We start from the raw sequence: 15,065 nt of genomic DNA on the forward strand, positions 1-15,065 counted from the left end.
ATCACATGAAATTAAGTGCGTGTGATGAAAAAATGCTCTTCTGATAAAGCAGTGTTTTCCTACAAAAAATTGATTTGCCTAAAACTTCCCAAACCCGCCCTCATCCCAAGTAGTATGGCAAGAGTGGGTGACGCCATGAAACCAGGCGTCTTCCTCATGACTTGGGCAAGAACCCTCCCCTGGCAGCCCCAATGTGGGAATGAGTGCTGTTGGCTGGGAACAGCCATCCTGCGCATAAATGCCAGCCATAACTGGATAAATACTTTTTGCTGGAAAAAGCATGAGCACCTTTGCTACCTTGCACTTTTGTAGGCCCAGGGAGAGACATGGGGGCAGACAGTGTTGAGGCTAAAGATGGGATGTAGGGCAGCCTATGCAGGGGTGGGGGGTAATGAATTCATGGGCACATGGAGGTCATTCAACAAGAGTTGGGCTCTGGTGGGCCCCTGGGTGGAAGGACTTTGATCTGACTCCAGCCTTTTCCCAACGAGGCTTCACATTTGAATGCATTCCTGCTCTCAGCCTTGCCATGCCCAGCAGACAAAGGCGAGGGGAGCAGGGAAGGAGGAGGGGGGCTGTTTACCCTCATCAGGAATGGTTGAGTGGCCCGAGTCAATACAGCCTATTTTTCATTAACCTAATCATTATTTTTTCCTCACTGCCAATTAAATTTTTCCTGTCAGTACTCAGAAGGGCATCGTTTGCATCTATGAGAGTTTTTTTTTTAATGGGGGGCTTCCTGAACATGGTGGGGTTGTTTGAGGAGTGGAAATGAAAGTTAAATTTCTCTCTGGATGGAAGAGGATTTTTGAGTTTTAATTATCACGCAGCTTGGATTCCTGACGGTTGAGGACCGAATTGGAAAGGCTGGTTTCCATTGTGTGCAGTGGATAATTATGCAGCCTTCTCCTGGGCTTGCTGCATTTATTGTCCAGAAGAATCTTCCCAAGTGAAAAGGGGGAGCAGATTTACAACCCGAAATGCATTTTCAAGCCTGCAAAAGTTTCAACTTGATGTTTCCAAAGGAAGACTTCTGCAACTATTTAAGATCTTATTTACCCTTTTAACAAAAAACCCCATCAATTAATCTGGTAATCTGCCTTTCCCCCCACAGGTTGCTTAGGAAATAGTTTTGTAAACTCCAGAGAGCCCTTCTGCAGCTGGACTGCTTTGTGCTATCAGTTTCTAAGCAGGATTCCTTCAAAGGCAGTGGGAAATTCTGCATAACACCTACTGGCCCATTTGTATGTACAGTGTTGAATAGAAGATTTACAGCCATCTGAAACTTGGCAATGCTTCTTACCTAGGAGGTAGTGGTAATTTATCCAGGAGAACATGTTAAAGGATTCAAACAAACCTAAAATTTCAAAGCAAAGCTCATTCACAACTGTTCTCTTTCACAACGCTTTGAATTAACCTGATGTCTTTCTCATCAGGTTTTGAACCGTCGGTGGTTAGAAATCTGCCATAAAAATGGAGAAATTTTAGCAAAGGTCTTGTCAAATCTGGTGGAGCTTTTGCAGCTGCATCAGTCCCACTGACCTATCCAAGGGTGGGATCAAATCTGCATGTGTTGGGATGTGTTCAGGTTTGGAACAAACATCCTGTGCAGGTTTGGTCAGTGTGATGAGATCAAAGAAAAAAATACTGATTGTGGATGCTCGTTGTTTCTCCTTGCTGAGAAGTGGAGTGGTAATAGTGCAAATTGGAGACCAGGGAGCAGATTCTAGAATACACTTGCACTCATTTCAGTGGATTTGTGAGAGATAACTAGCACAGCAGCTGTGCATGCAAACATTTCAGATTGGCCTTATTTCCAGAGCTTTGTGACTGTGATAGGGTGGCAAAGTCTCTGAACTGAACTTGACTTTCATTTGCAACTCTTTTTGGTGTAACTAGTGTGAACTCAAGAGTCTTTGGGCTTCTGACAGCTACCTTCTGAAACCAGAAGATAGTTTTGGGGGAAGTTAGCAACTTATTATGGGGGTTTCTGGACTATTAAAATAGCTTAAGACAACCTGGTTTCCATTCCCTCATCCCCGGTTTTCAAATTAGCACTTTGTGTTGTGCTGCCCAAAGACTCACAGACAAGGACTCAGCTGTCTCCATAGCCTTCTTCAGCCCTTTCCTCTGACACGATGTCTACGAGCCTTGACCACAGTTGGACTGTCAGTGTTTCTGAGGCTGTTTCCTAACACACATAGTTTCCTGGCATTCTCCAACTTGCCTACATACACTGAGCCTCCTCTTTTTTAAGCTCTTTCGGCTAGAGACCATATGTTGTTACTATAGTCATACCAAGCCTTGTGCATGTTGGCCTTCTGTGATTTAGGACTGTGAATTTATGTGGAAAAGCTGGAAACGATAACTCTTAAAGATAAAACCTGTCCTTTTTAGCGGAGAAGTGCTAATTTTTGAAATCTTTGGCTGTATTTTAAAACAGCCAACTGTTTCTAATATAACCTTTTTATTGCAAATATCCCAGTAGTATCAGAGAGCCCTACCCCAGCACTTGTTCTTCTTCACAGAGTCTTGCCAGCCCTGCTTTCTTCTTTGCCAGTTACTGTGCAGTTAGGTGAGACTTTCTGCCAGTGATGGAAAACCAAAAGGCATGAATGGTTTCAGATTGCTGAATCTGACATGACAACAGAGGCCATTTGCCATTAAATGATGGTGTTTGGTTTCTGGAATTTGAATGAAATAGGCAAGATTTTTCTCATATGATATTGTACAGGGTAGGCATGGAAAGCAGGACTGAAGGGCCTTCTATTTCACCCAACCCGTCCCTTTGCCCCAAGTCAGACTTGGCTCTACCTAAGCTACTCCTGACAGATGTTTGTCTAACCTGCTTCTGAAATTCGTCATCAATGGCAATTCCACCACCTCCCAATGCAATCTTATCTAGCCCTTAAATATCTCTGTTGTTAGAGAGCTTGCTCTTTCTGGATGGATATGGAGAACAATTTATTCACTTTTTCTGTTTTTGACAGTCATTTACATATTTGAATCCATTACTGCGTCTATGTTTGGTCTTTTCTTCTCCAGGCTAAACAATCTGGATTCCTTTGTGCTCTCCTGCTAGATTATACTTTCCACACTCTGATCCTCCTTATTTCTCTCCTGAATTCCTTCCAACTAGTCTGCATGAGTCTTGAAGCGTGATGCCTAAAACTGGACACAGATCCCTATTCAAGATCTTTAAAAGCACTGATGAAGGAGGATTATTTTCCCTGTTTACATACAGGGCTCTTGTTTCTGCATTGTGAGACGACCCCAAATACTGCTTTTACCTCAGTGTGACAACTGGTTCATGCCCAGTTTGCAAATTGCAATAGCCCCCAAGATCTTTTCTCATAGGACTTCAGTGTATGAGGATCAAAGGATGCTGCCACAAAAGTTTGGGTTGACCTCGGCAGAGGCTGTGAGCGTAGCATGCTGGCAGTGGGACAGGCTGAGCCTTTGGTTGATGTTGTAGAGACAGGGACAGCGGCTACTGCAGCAGCACCCAAAGTCAGACAGGAAGGGTTGGGTTTTGGCAATGGGAGGGAGGAATTAAGTAACTAGACTGATGCAAGTGGAAATGAGTACAGCTTGTCCCCTCGGCTTCAGGATATTTCCCCTGGGACCGTACTCTCTTGCTAACTTGTAGACACTGCGTCTGTCAGTGCCCCCAAAAGGAGGTTATGGAACAAAGCAGGGTACTCTTTCTGAAAGATCCACACCATCCCAAATGTTTTGAGTCCTTTGTAGCCAGTGGAAAGACACTAATCGGCTTTGGGGCTTTTTTTGACCTGGTCACGTGATCATGCTATCAAGATTAAAGCAGCACGAGGAAGGAAAAGAGGCTTAAACAGCTGAGGGTGCCTGGCAGGTCATTTTAACCTTTTCGTAATCATTAAAGCTGCAGAATCCCATTAGTAGTGAGTGACTTGTAGCTTCGCTCCCCAAATGAGCACTGGTGACACAACTTTCTGTTCACCTCTCTCTTCCCCCATGGGAAAGTCCAGTGCAACTGGCTGCTGGGACCTGAACTTCGAGCAGAGAGCCTGGATGTTCCTTCATGTGGGTCAAGGTGGAAGGTGGTACCAACAAGAAGCAATCTGTAGGTCTATCAAAAGAAAAGGATTTCTCTCTCTCTTTCTAAAATTAGACTCTCATGGAAGGTCCTGCTCAGGCTATACTGTAGTAGATCAGCCCTTGCCCATCTGTGGCAATAGTAGAGAGGTACAGGATAAGGAAGATTATGATGATCTCCTAATTCACTGCTTTGGCACTGGTCAATGGGCTATGGCTTTACTCTGCTGGGATTGGCAACAGTAGAAGATCCTGCACTGCTACAGTGCAGTTCTGACATGGGAACCAAAGCTTTTTGAATAAAGCTATGTGGACTAAGGCATGAGGCAATCAAAGAGCCTCCAGTTTGTTGGTGTTACTCATCTTCTCCTGTTTCGCAAGTTACCATGAGTGCAGCATCACATCCGGTAGTCAGTCTGATCCTCCCCTGTCTTTCCTTCAACTTCTGTATCTTTTGTTTTCTCCCTTCATATCAACTATTAACCACTGGTAGGGAAATACTGGCCTCACAGTGTCTGGAAGGGAGGATCTTTCTGATCCACCTGCGATTTGAGCACTGTCCTACTTTCTTCAGAATTGTCCTTTCTGCATTCAGGCAGAATTCATTGAGTACGTCTACATGGTTGCACAGCAAATGGCTTCTTAAAGGGGCCAAGGAAAACCTGAATTCTGCCTGGTGTTGCTGAGCTGTAATGGGTGTTGCAGGTATTGCAGCCCCTGGAATTGATCTGGAGAGCACCTTTCTCAGACAGGACAGGCTTCCATGTGCAGGGAGCGAGAGCGCTGCAGTGGTTGTAAATCAGCTTTCCTCTGTTACATGCATGCTAGTCAAGACTGTCTGGCTGTGCGTGTCTTGGACATTAATATTTCTATTGCTGTGTTTGCTTATTGCATCTAATTATAGTCTGTTCACTCTTGACCGAAAGCTCAGTCTGAGGCTGAACCACTGAAAACTTACACTGATTGTTCTCGGGATGATGCCCACAGTCAGGCATTAAACAAAACTTGTAAAACAAACACCATTTTTTCCGTGGTTGTTTACCTTCAAAATTTCTGGGAGATAGCAGGAAAGATCTCCCCAAGAAACCTGGACAACCAGTAGTGATTAATAACCAGGCTGAGGCAGTCTGTTGAGCAGCCTGCCTGTGAAGGTGCTGTCCTCTGCACACAGGCTTACAGGACAGTTGTGGAGAGCCCTGGAGAACCACAGTAGTACAGTTGTCCTTGCCCACTCCCAGCAGGAGAAGAGCAGCTCCCGGTTGTCCATTCAGGAGCAGGAAAGTGTGGTTTCAGATGACAAGATGTTTTACCACCTTCCCGTTAAACAGGTTTTATAGTTTGAGTGGGTTAGATATCCTCAGATGCAAGCATTCTCCAGTGGTTCCCACTGTGCTATGCTGTGATAGAGGGACAACCCCCACAAAGATTGTCATGTACAGGTCACCCAAGCAAGGAAGCGGAAACTGGTGTCCACTTTCTAATAGGATGAGACAGCTCTCTCCTGACTGTGCTGCAGTACATGGGTCCACACACACATATTCTTCCTTCCCTATCAGCCACCTCCTAATGAAATCCTGGTGAGATATCAGGAGCTCCTGAGCCCCTGCCGATAGTCATTGTGGGCAGATATTTTGCTGTGCACAGAGATGATGTCATGGCTGGAAGTCACCATAGTGAGCTGTAACAGCCAAACTCAGGAGAGACCTTACCAGGCTGTTACAGGCCAGCTTGAGGCTGCTAAGCACCCAGACAGGTCTAATGAACTGAAACTGAGCTGGGAACATATAGTCTTGAAAAACTTAAGAGCTTGTAGTTGGAGGCTTGCTATGAAATGTTAATTAAATAGCTGCAGTGGCATATGCTCCATCCTGTCAGAGCAGCATATTGCAGCAGCACAGCCATGTTGCCAGTGCGTAGCCACTGGCTTGTTAGCATTAAAAAATATGTGTATTAGTTTGAGACCATATTTTTTTGTTATTTGTGATTGGACTCGCAACACACTTTGCTGTTGTCTTGACTAGTGTTTGAATATACTGCTCTATATGTGAGCTGTCACCTCCACCTTGAAAATGAGGCCTGATCCTACCAGTCTTATTCAGATAGATGTTATCATGGGTGGCTTTGGACGCTACAGATGGGCCTTTTATTTATTTAGCGTAGTCCAAGGCAGTGTCTGTTCAGTAAATGTGCTGCAGCACCTCAGCTATGGAAATATTCAAGATTTGGCCTTAGCTCTCTGCAAATGCCCTCCTGCCACCTCTTTAGCACTGGCTGGCACAGTGCAGAGGAAACTGCTCCCAGCAGAACTGACAGTGAATGAGTTGGTGAGACAAGTTGGTTGGTATGGTTTGCTTGCAGAATGTCTTGCAAAGCTACAAAATGCTGGGACCTTCTCTTCGCCACAGACCTTCTTGGTGCATATTCTCTTACCACATCCCAAGGGAGAACCCAAATTGTCCCCAAGCTGTTACTGGAGAGGCATGGGGCTTGGGGTTAGCAGTGTATGGTATTTTCGACCTGATGATCATGAAAATGAAGATGTGAAGATGATCGGAGGGCTGGCACACCTCCCCTCTGAGGAAAAGCTGAGAGAGTTGGGGTGTTCAGCCTGGAGAAAAGAAGGTTCCAAGGAGACCTTAGAACAGCTTTCCAGTACCTAAAGGAGATTATGAGAGAGCTGGAGAGGTACTTTTTACAAGGGCATGTGGTAGTAGGAGAAAGATTAATGTCTTTGAACTGACAGAGGTTAGGTTTAGGTTAGATATAAGGAAAGAAGATTTTACAGAGTGGTGAAGATTTTAGAGAGTGGTGAAACACTGGAACAGGTTGCCCAAAGAGGTGGTAGATAACTCTGGAAACATTCAAGGATAGGAGGGATTGGGCTCTGAGCAACCTGATCTATTTGAAGATGTCCCTGCTCATTGCAGGGGGATTGGACTATATGACTGTTAAAGGTCTCTTCCAACCCAAACTATTCTGTGTTTCTATGCCAAGACAAACCAAGGAGCATACCCTGAAAGCCCTGGTGGTACAATATCAGAGGGCAGCACCTGCAAAACTAAAGTAACTCAGCCTTGGATTTAAGGTGTCCCTGCTCACATTTGAACCATCCACTGAGCTAAGCCTGATGTGAAAATTTGCCTTGCATACCACTCTGAAACAGGACATTGGGAATGGGGTTTGCTGGTAAGAGCAGAAAGATTGGTGCTGGCTAGGAAAAAGCAAGGGTGGTGGGTTTGTCCATCTCTCTCAATAATTTCCTTTAATGACAATATTATGTCATTAAAGATGACATAATAAGATATGTGAGTCCCATCTGCTTTCCAGCTGCTCTGAAAGAGTGGTGTTGCCTTAATAAATCAACTTCTTTACAAGATGTAACCATTGGCTCATTTTTCAGCCTGCTTGTCTGTGTCAAAAAGCAAGACCAGTAGAGCATTACGAATCTGAAATATGGTGGTGAAGAGCAGAGATGTGATAATGAAACTGCCAACAAAGAGCAAAGTGTTTTATTGAGCACAGGTGAAGGCCTTTCTGTGAGATGATCTTTGATGGAAGGAGAGGAAGCAAAAATGTCAGCACCCCATCATGCAAAGAAGGCAGCTGGCCACAAGGTGCAAACCTGGCATCACTGCTTCCTGTGCCTTTCCTCCTTGGTTTGGGAGAATCCCTTTAGGGATGCTGCTTTTTATGAGGACGGGAAGAGTCATGTTTGCAGGACATTGACAAGGTATAGCTGTGCTTTACTGTCTCAAATCATGCTTAGTAAAAGCAGCTCCTGGGGAGAAAATGCAGTGGGAGGCAGCGAGGCTGCTGGGGATGTGGGGCACCTCTGTGGTGCCTGAGGGGTCAGTGCTGTCAGTGGGCACCATGGTCCTGGCCTGCCAGCCAGCACTCCAGCTGGACACTGAGCAACCCCCACTCTGTAGCAAAAAGGCAAATCAATAAGACCAAATCAAAACCTCGGCAGGGTGCTGTGGAAGAAGATTAAAGCACCTCTGTTGCTTCAAGTCTGCTCTTGCCATGTTGTTTGGTACTGCCCAGGCTGGGAGCAGGGACCGTCCTGCTGTGAGTGAGTCCCATCAAAGGGCTCTCAGCAGCTTCCTTGTCTCATGGACACCAATGTTAACCTTTTCTGGCATCTCTACTGTGAACTGCCCTAAGTAAAGGGTTTGCATGTTTTTCTTATATTCTTTTAACTGCTAATGCCTCATTATGAAAAGGTCTTAAATGAAAGTGTCTTGATCCCAACCACGTAGCTACCATGCAAACCTCTGCTCTGCATGCTTGTGGTTTGGAGAAGTGGAAAATAAAAAGAAATAAACCCATTTCTTTTCCTATTGTCAAAATAAATGTATAATTCATCATATTTACCCCTCTGACAGATTCCTCTGAAATCTCAGATGAGAATCAGAAAGGCTCCAGTGTCTCCAAGTGTCTTTTAAAATTACAGTGTTTTGTGCTCTGCAGGCTGAAAGATTGTTTTGTTTGTTAAAACAATTTCTAATTTATGTTTTTAGAAAGCTTGAGGAACCAGGCAGTTCCCTGCTCTCTTCAGAGGCTGTTGAGTTAAAACAAGGTTGAGTGATTTGTCTTACCTCCATTTAGCTGTAATGAGTATTAAGTGGTTTATCTATGTAGAGAAAAGTTACTCAGCTAGATTACATCCAAGTTGAATTATATCCCATTCCAGATGGAGTATGTTTTTTAGAACAGTAAATCTTGAGGAGGGTGGATAATAACAGTAATACTCCTTCCTGGGCTGGAATGTGACTCTTCTACCTCTTGTGGAGATAAAACTACATCCAATTAGTTTTCCAAAGGCTTAGTAAAGAAATGGGGCTGCAGGTTTTACATCTCTGTGAACAATTTAGCTTGAAGCATTTACATTGTGGAAGTGAGCGATGGCTGCTGATGATCACAGTTTTCATCCATTTTGCTGTTGCAGGTAGCAGCCTGGAAGGGCATGCCTCTGCCTCTCTCCCTGACTTCCTCTTCTGCACCAAGTGTGATGGCTGCCACAGGGAAGGTGCTGAGTGGGAAATTCCTTCCCTCTGGTGCCATCTGATCCACTAAGGTACCCATTGCTCATGCAGCTGGTGCTTGTGGCCCCAAGGGGTAACTAGAGGAGGATGTTGCCCCTGCTGGCATCCCAGGCAGCACTGAGTGCCCGAGCATGCTCCCAGAAAGCTTGTCCTTGACCGTGTGTCCTTGGCCACCATACTTGTCTGCTTCTTTCATACTGTCCCTCCTCTCACTGTGCCACACTTCTACAGATCTGACCGCTGTGGTTGTCTGGCCAGGGTAGGGTGAGATGCCGAGTCACCAGCAAGGAAATAACAGGTGTGAGTGGGCTCGGAATCAGTGCCACGAGGTGGTGGCTGGGTGGGTGTGCTGGGCGTGTGCCCCAGTACCCTGGTCTGGCAGCTGCTCATGCCGCTGAGGAGAGTGCATTTGGGCTGGTGAAGGTGGAGCATTCCTCACAGCTGGCAGCAGGCTTTGACAAGGCAGTGAGGACCATTCCCTTGATTTCTAATGAAAGAGGATGAGGGAGTCTGAGCTGTCAGTGATCCAGCTCTGCTGCCTCTCCTGGGTGGGTCAGTGGGGCCGTCCTTGTCTCCTGGCTCTGGGGGAGGCAAGAGAGGAGGGAAATTCACTGATAAGAGGAAGGTCAGAGGCAGAAGAATGTTGGGAATGTGTTTCTTGATCTAATATGGGAGAGACCTAGCCTGGGGTTTTGCTGCTCAGCCCTACAGTGTTACTGCCTGCTGCTGTGAGAATTATGAGATTTTTTTTGAACCTGAACTCAAGATGCAAATGGCTCATCTGGCCCCTACCTCCACACAGGCAGGTCCAGAAGATGGAGGCGGTTCATCTCTGAGGACCACAAGGATGGTGATGGCTCTGAGCACTGTTTCTCAGCCTCTGCCCAAGATGGAGCATCTTCTGCTGACTAAACAGCTAATTTGTTTTTTTCTTTCTTTTTTTTTTTTTAATGTATGTTTTATGTTGCCATAGGGTGTTTTCTGGCTAAGGTCAGATATCAGACATGGCTTGGAGTTGAACAGTGGTGTCTGAAGAATTCTGCTTCTAGCAGGTCTCAGAGCAGGCTTTGAAGACTAGGGGTAGTTGTGGTGTGCATTGGCTCCTGGGGATGCAGGGTTTGCCTTCCCAAGGAGTCCCCTTTTTTTTTGATAGGGGATATGAAACCACCATGCGAAGATAATTCTCCATTTCTTTTTCCTTGTCAGTCTTGCTCTATTCTTTCTACCAACCAGCCAGTCAGTCCTGAACACAACATTCGGGGCCTGAACACAACAGCTTCTGTGTCACCATTCATCTGCTTAACCTAAATTTCCTGTAGCCATTAGCAGTGCTGGAACCTGCCACAAGCACATGTTGAAGAGGTTGCTCATGAGGTCTGGGTTGCCAGCCTCCACTTTGGGTAACTTTCCACTTGAATGCTTGAATTCAGAGCTGCTGAAATGGACCTCCTCCAGTCTCTCTGCCCTCCGTGGGCTCAGAACTGTGAGAAAAGTCTTGTTTGCATCAGAAATAATTCCCATAAGCTTTTTTCTTTTTTTTTGGTTGCTGTTCTTTGCACATGATGTGGTATGGTAGTCCACACTATAAACACTTAGTAGTGATAAGAGAGTACAAAGGTGAGGGGGACCACTGCATATAGCAGGCTCCCTGGTGCTTGGGAAACAGGCTTGGACTACTAATGGGCTAACAGGCTTAGTCAGAGCTGTGGTTCTTGTGGAGCCTCTGTCTGTTATCAGCGTCACATCAGCATCACATTGGGATCTTCTTTAGCATTATCGAGCATTTCTGCACTTGTTTATACAAGTGTTGCTGTCTGTGCAATTTGTGCACTCAGAAACTGTGCTTGGTCCAGAGGCATAGCTCTGATTCCCAGGTAGATGTGGATTGAGCCTCATCTTTGACATCACTTTGAATCCTTCCTTGAAGCTGCTTTGAATGCCCAGATACTTTGAGATAAAAATCAGGACCTGCTGTGTTATCAGGGTTACTGCATTCACTTTGTAGAGGTGCTCATCTCCGCTGCTGCCCTGGCACTATGAGGGCATCAGTGAAGCTGAAGTGCAGATGGGAAGGACACCTTAATCTGACCAGATCTACCAATGGAAGCTGTTGTATCCAACACACAAATGGAAGTGGTGGAGTCTCTGTCTGTCTTCAAACAGATATGGAGACTGGTTTTGGAACTGTTTAGCCAAATGGGTATTATTGGACTGAATTTAGGGGTAAGTTAACCATGTGTGGTGGCCTGGGGCACAGAGGAGGTCAGACCAAACGGTCCATGGTCCTCCTCTGTTATATTTAACAATCTCAAACTCTCCTCACACCCTGCTGGGGGACAGGTTCATTACTAATTCAGCAAGTTGTTCAAGCCGATGCTGAAATCTTGCTGACTTCAGCACTACTGCAGGATTATACTTGCCACCTTTAGCTATGCATGGCTAAATTTGTGGTGCTGTTGACATGAGGCCTTCACAGGGAAGGTGCTGTAGATTGATTCTATAAGCTATAGTTTGATTCTATAACCTATTTGTTTTACTCTCTTGTCTGACCTGGAGACTCCCCCTGTGTTAGGGTGGTTGTTGGGCAGAGTTTGTGGTCCCTGCAGCTGAGGGCGATGTTGCTGTGAACCTTACAACCACTTAAGCTGTTCACTGAACTGGCATAGCCTCCTATGGTGTCTTCTTAACCTTTTTCATGAGGACTTGTTTGGATTTCCTGGGTTTGGACAAAGCATGATCCAGACAAAAAAGTGAGCATGTTTCCTCTGAAAGTGTTTGTGCTTTAGACGGGCACTTGACTCGGATCCTTCCTGCTGTTCCTTTATGTGTGGTTTGGCACTTGTCTATGGTAGCACTTTTTCAAGCATATTCCAGTTTTTCTCTTGAATGGTCAAAGCACTCTCAGTGATTAGCTGCAGCTTGCATGCTAGCTCTTCTGCTGAACTGTCCCCAGGGTGGCCAAAAAGAGACATTCAGGCTTAGTGTTGAGTGCATTCAGCAGCTACTGGCAAAGGCAGAGAGAAGCTGTTTAGCACAGAGCCAGCCTAAACCTCACACGTGTGCAGGGGTTTGTGTTGGTGTGTGCAGAGCTGCAGCCAGGGGTGCCTGCTCACCATAGTGGGGCTGATCCTGAAAGGCACTGGCCAGGGGCAGCACACATCCACCAGCATTGGTGCCCTTGTTAACACCTGGTTCCTCGCCAATACACACTTGGCAAGAAGTCCTGGGGTTGAATAGTGTCTTTTGCAGTCATGCCATAATACATGAAATGAGGTAAAATTCAATTACACTTTTCAGAGCCCTTTTAGCAGTGTGGAAGATGTTTGAGGTTTCTTATATGTTTATGTTGCAAAACTCTTTTCCTCCTGCTGTAACAACTCATGACCTCTGCTACCCAAATTACAAATGGAGAAGAAATTTTGCGAAGTTCCAAGTGGATGGAAGGAAGTCACTAAGCTATAATGAAAATGGAGAAAAGGTTTTCCGAGGTTCTTTTATTTTCTCCCCTGTGAAATTTGCAAATGTGTTGCTTCAAAGCACAGTTCTAAACAAAAGCCAGATGCTTGGGAGAGCAGTAAGCCACCCACAATGCTCTCCAGCAACTTATCTTCTATGCTAGGCCACCCTGTCTGGTGTTGCTGTCTTAACTGCAATGGTAAACTGGCCACTAAATTCCTTCAGGTTGAATATTACCATATTATGTGAGGATATTCTGTATTTTATTGTCCTGGTATTTTTCTGGTTAGTGTTATGTGCTTCCACTAGAAAAAACAGATGTCCTGGGGAGGTACTTGTTGTGTGCATGCTGCAGCTCTGTGGCCTTGCTGAATACACTTCTTTCCCTTTTACAGCACTGGAAGTTGTGGCAGTGATCTCATAGAGCTGTGCCAACAGCTTACTTTTGTGAGTTTTTCAGTTGTTTTTGAAAGCAAAAGGCACGTGTGTGGAGGGGTTGTTTATTCAAGCCTAAAAGGAAACATCTTGTTCTGTTGTGGAGTATTTTAGTGCATTTTAGATGAATGAGAATTGCTTTCAAACCCAGGAAATTACTTTTATAAAAATACAAGCCACAGTAGTTCAACTTCACTTTCCTTCTGTATCCCCCCACTCTTAAAACTGATGGCACCAGTAAGGATTCACAGAAGATATTGCTACTGCTGAACCTCAGCTTTTTAGTGAAAAAAACATTTTGATACATTCCCTTCCTCACCCTATACACATGGGGTTTTATTCATTAGGTCTTTCCCAAACTTGCCTTCCACAGAGTGGGAAAACATTTTACTATTTGACAATGCTTTCCTCTAACACAAGAAGCTTAAATGTGTTTTTTTCTCTTTTTCTAAAGATTCGTCTTCCAACTATATCAGGCAACTTGAGACAAAAGTGAAACTGCTGGAGGATGACAACAAGCTTCTTTCCCAGGTAAGTTTTTATTGCCTCATAGGTGGTAGTGTGGCTCGGTTCTACAGTTTCCATATGGCTGTTTCTGACTGCCCATTTGAATGCACAAGGGCTTTTGGTAAACATCCTACCCAGGAAGAACATAATGGTCTTTTCATATTAGCCCCCACAGATAGAATTTGGTCTGCTTTTGTTAAAAAGAAAAAAAAAGTAGGACAAAAAATTGAATTCTCTGTTAGTGTCCGTGTGTGTTTCAGAGATGCATTAATGCCTCCCTGCAGAGCTCCTTGATCCACTGCTGCTCTTGGGGATGCTGTGAGAGCCCAGCGCTTCCTGTGCCCTTGCTGTAGGATTTTGTCTTGCTTGCCCATCTACATTGACTTTTATCTTGTTGAAAGAGGAGACTGTATTCAAAGGACCGCCTTGGGAATAGTTTTGTGCTGTATGGGCTCCCAGCTTTTATTTGAGATCTTACTTGAATCTGAACAGACCTCTCTAAAGTGGCACTTTTTGCTTACATCTCCTTTTCAAAGTCTACTCCACGTGCCACTGGGCTTTTGATTACTCCTGGTGCTTACCTGTCTTTATAGAGCAATGTCAAACAGTGGGAAGAAAGCAGTTGTTCTGTCTGGTATGTCCTCTGGATCCCCTGTAAAACCCAGCAGTTAGTATAAACAGGGGCAGCTTTGCTGCATTCAGTGAAGCACTGTCTATTTAGACCATTGGAAAAGTTACTCTTTTTTTCTTGTTCTTTGCATCCTTCCACTGTGTTATGTTCTACCCTCCTGGCACTTTAAAGGCTTTTTTTCTATACCTTGCTTCTTACTTCAAGCACCGAGTTTCACAGTGATTTTGTTCCAGATTCTTTCCAATTATAAGGACTGGAAATAAAATAGGCCTTCTAAAATTATTTAAATACCTTTTTGCCAGTTTATATTGTGCTATTCTTTTCACCAAATCTGAAAATAGACTGCTCCAGGATCATATTTCTAAAACATTCCCATTTAAAATAAACAAACAAAAATAATAAAGAGCTCTATGCTTACTGAAATTTCAATAAAATAATTTTGTCAAACCTTAGTTTTTCTGAATTTGATCTGATTGTGAGCCTTTTTAAGGATTCTCCCATATTTCCAGTGTACTCATTGACTTTGCTAGCCATGAAACGAAACTCATAGGGCACCAAAGGGTTAAACCCCAAAAGAGTGCTCAACTCAACAGCTTTGGAGTTGCTTCATGTATTAATCGATTGCTAATTTAATTTTAACTTCCTCTGTCTTTCTCCCAAACTGAGAGTGAGCTGGTGTCTGGTGGCGGTCGAAACCCCAAGACTATTTAATTGGAGCTATTGATAAGCAGATGGGCTGCGTGTGGACAGTTGGGATGTGCATGGATTTGGGGATGGGCTTGATGTGCCCTTGGCCTAGCTTTGTCCTGCCACAGCTGAGCACATTGCTCTGTCTGATCTGCTTTATGAGGTCAAAAAAAAGTGGTTGGTAATTAATGATGGTAATAAATAGGGGCTGAATAGCTGCCTGGGCTTAT

The 15,065-nt window shown here is 44.7% G+C and overlaps 1 protein-coding gene across 2 annotated transcripts in view; it reads left to right on the plus strand.

Annotated features, from left to right (window-relative positions):
* The window catches only part of CCDC85C (coiled-coil domain containing 85C), a 110,777-nt gene that overhangs the window by 54,903 nt on the left and 40,809 nt on the right, over positions 1–15,065 (plus strand). For both annotated transcript variants that reach the window (XM_017807568.1, XM_017807569.1), the window contains exon 2: positions 13,465–13,541. In XM_017807568.1, coding sequence (XP_017663057.1) covers positions 13,465–13,541 — 77 coding nt within the window. The remainder of the gene's footprint in view (positions 1–13,464; positions 13,542–15,065) is intronic.

This window comes from Lepidothrix coronata, unplaced genomic scaffold (assembly GCF_001604755.1).
Source record: "Lepidothrix coronata isolate B3197 unplaced genomic scaffold, Lepidothrix_coronata-1.0 Scaffold19, whole genome shotgun sequence".
NCBI lineage: Eukaryota > Metazoa > Chordata > Aves > Passeriformes > Pipridae > Lepidothrix > Lepidothrix coronata.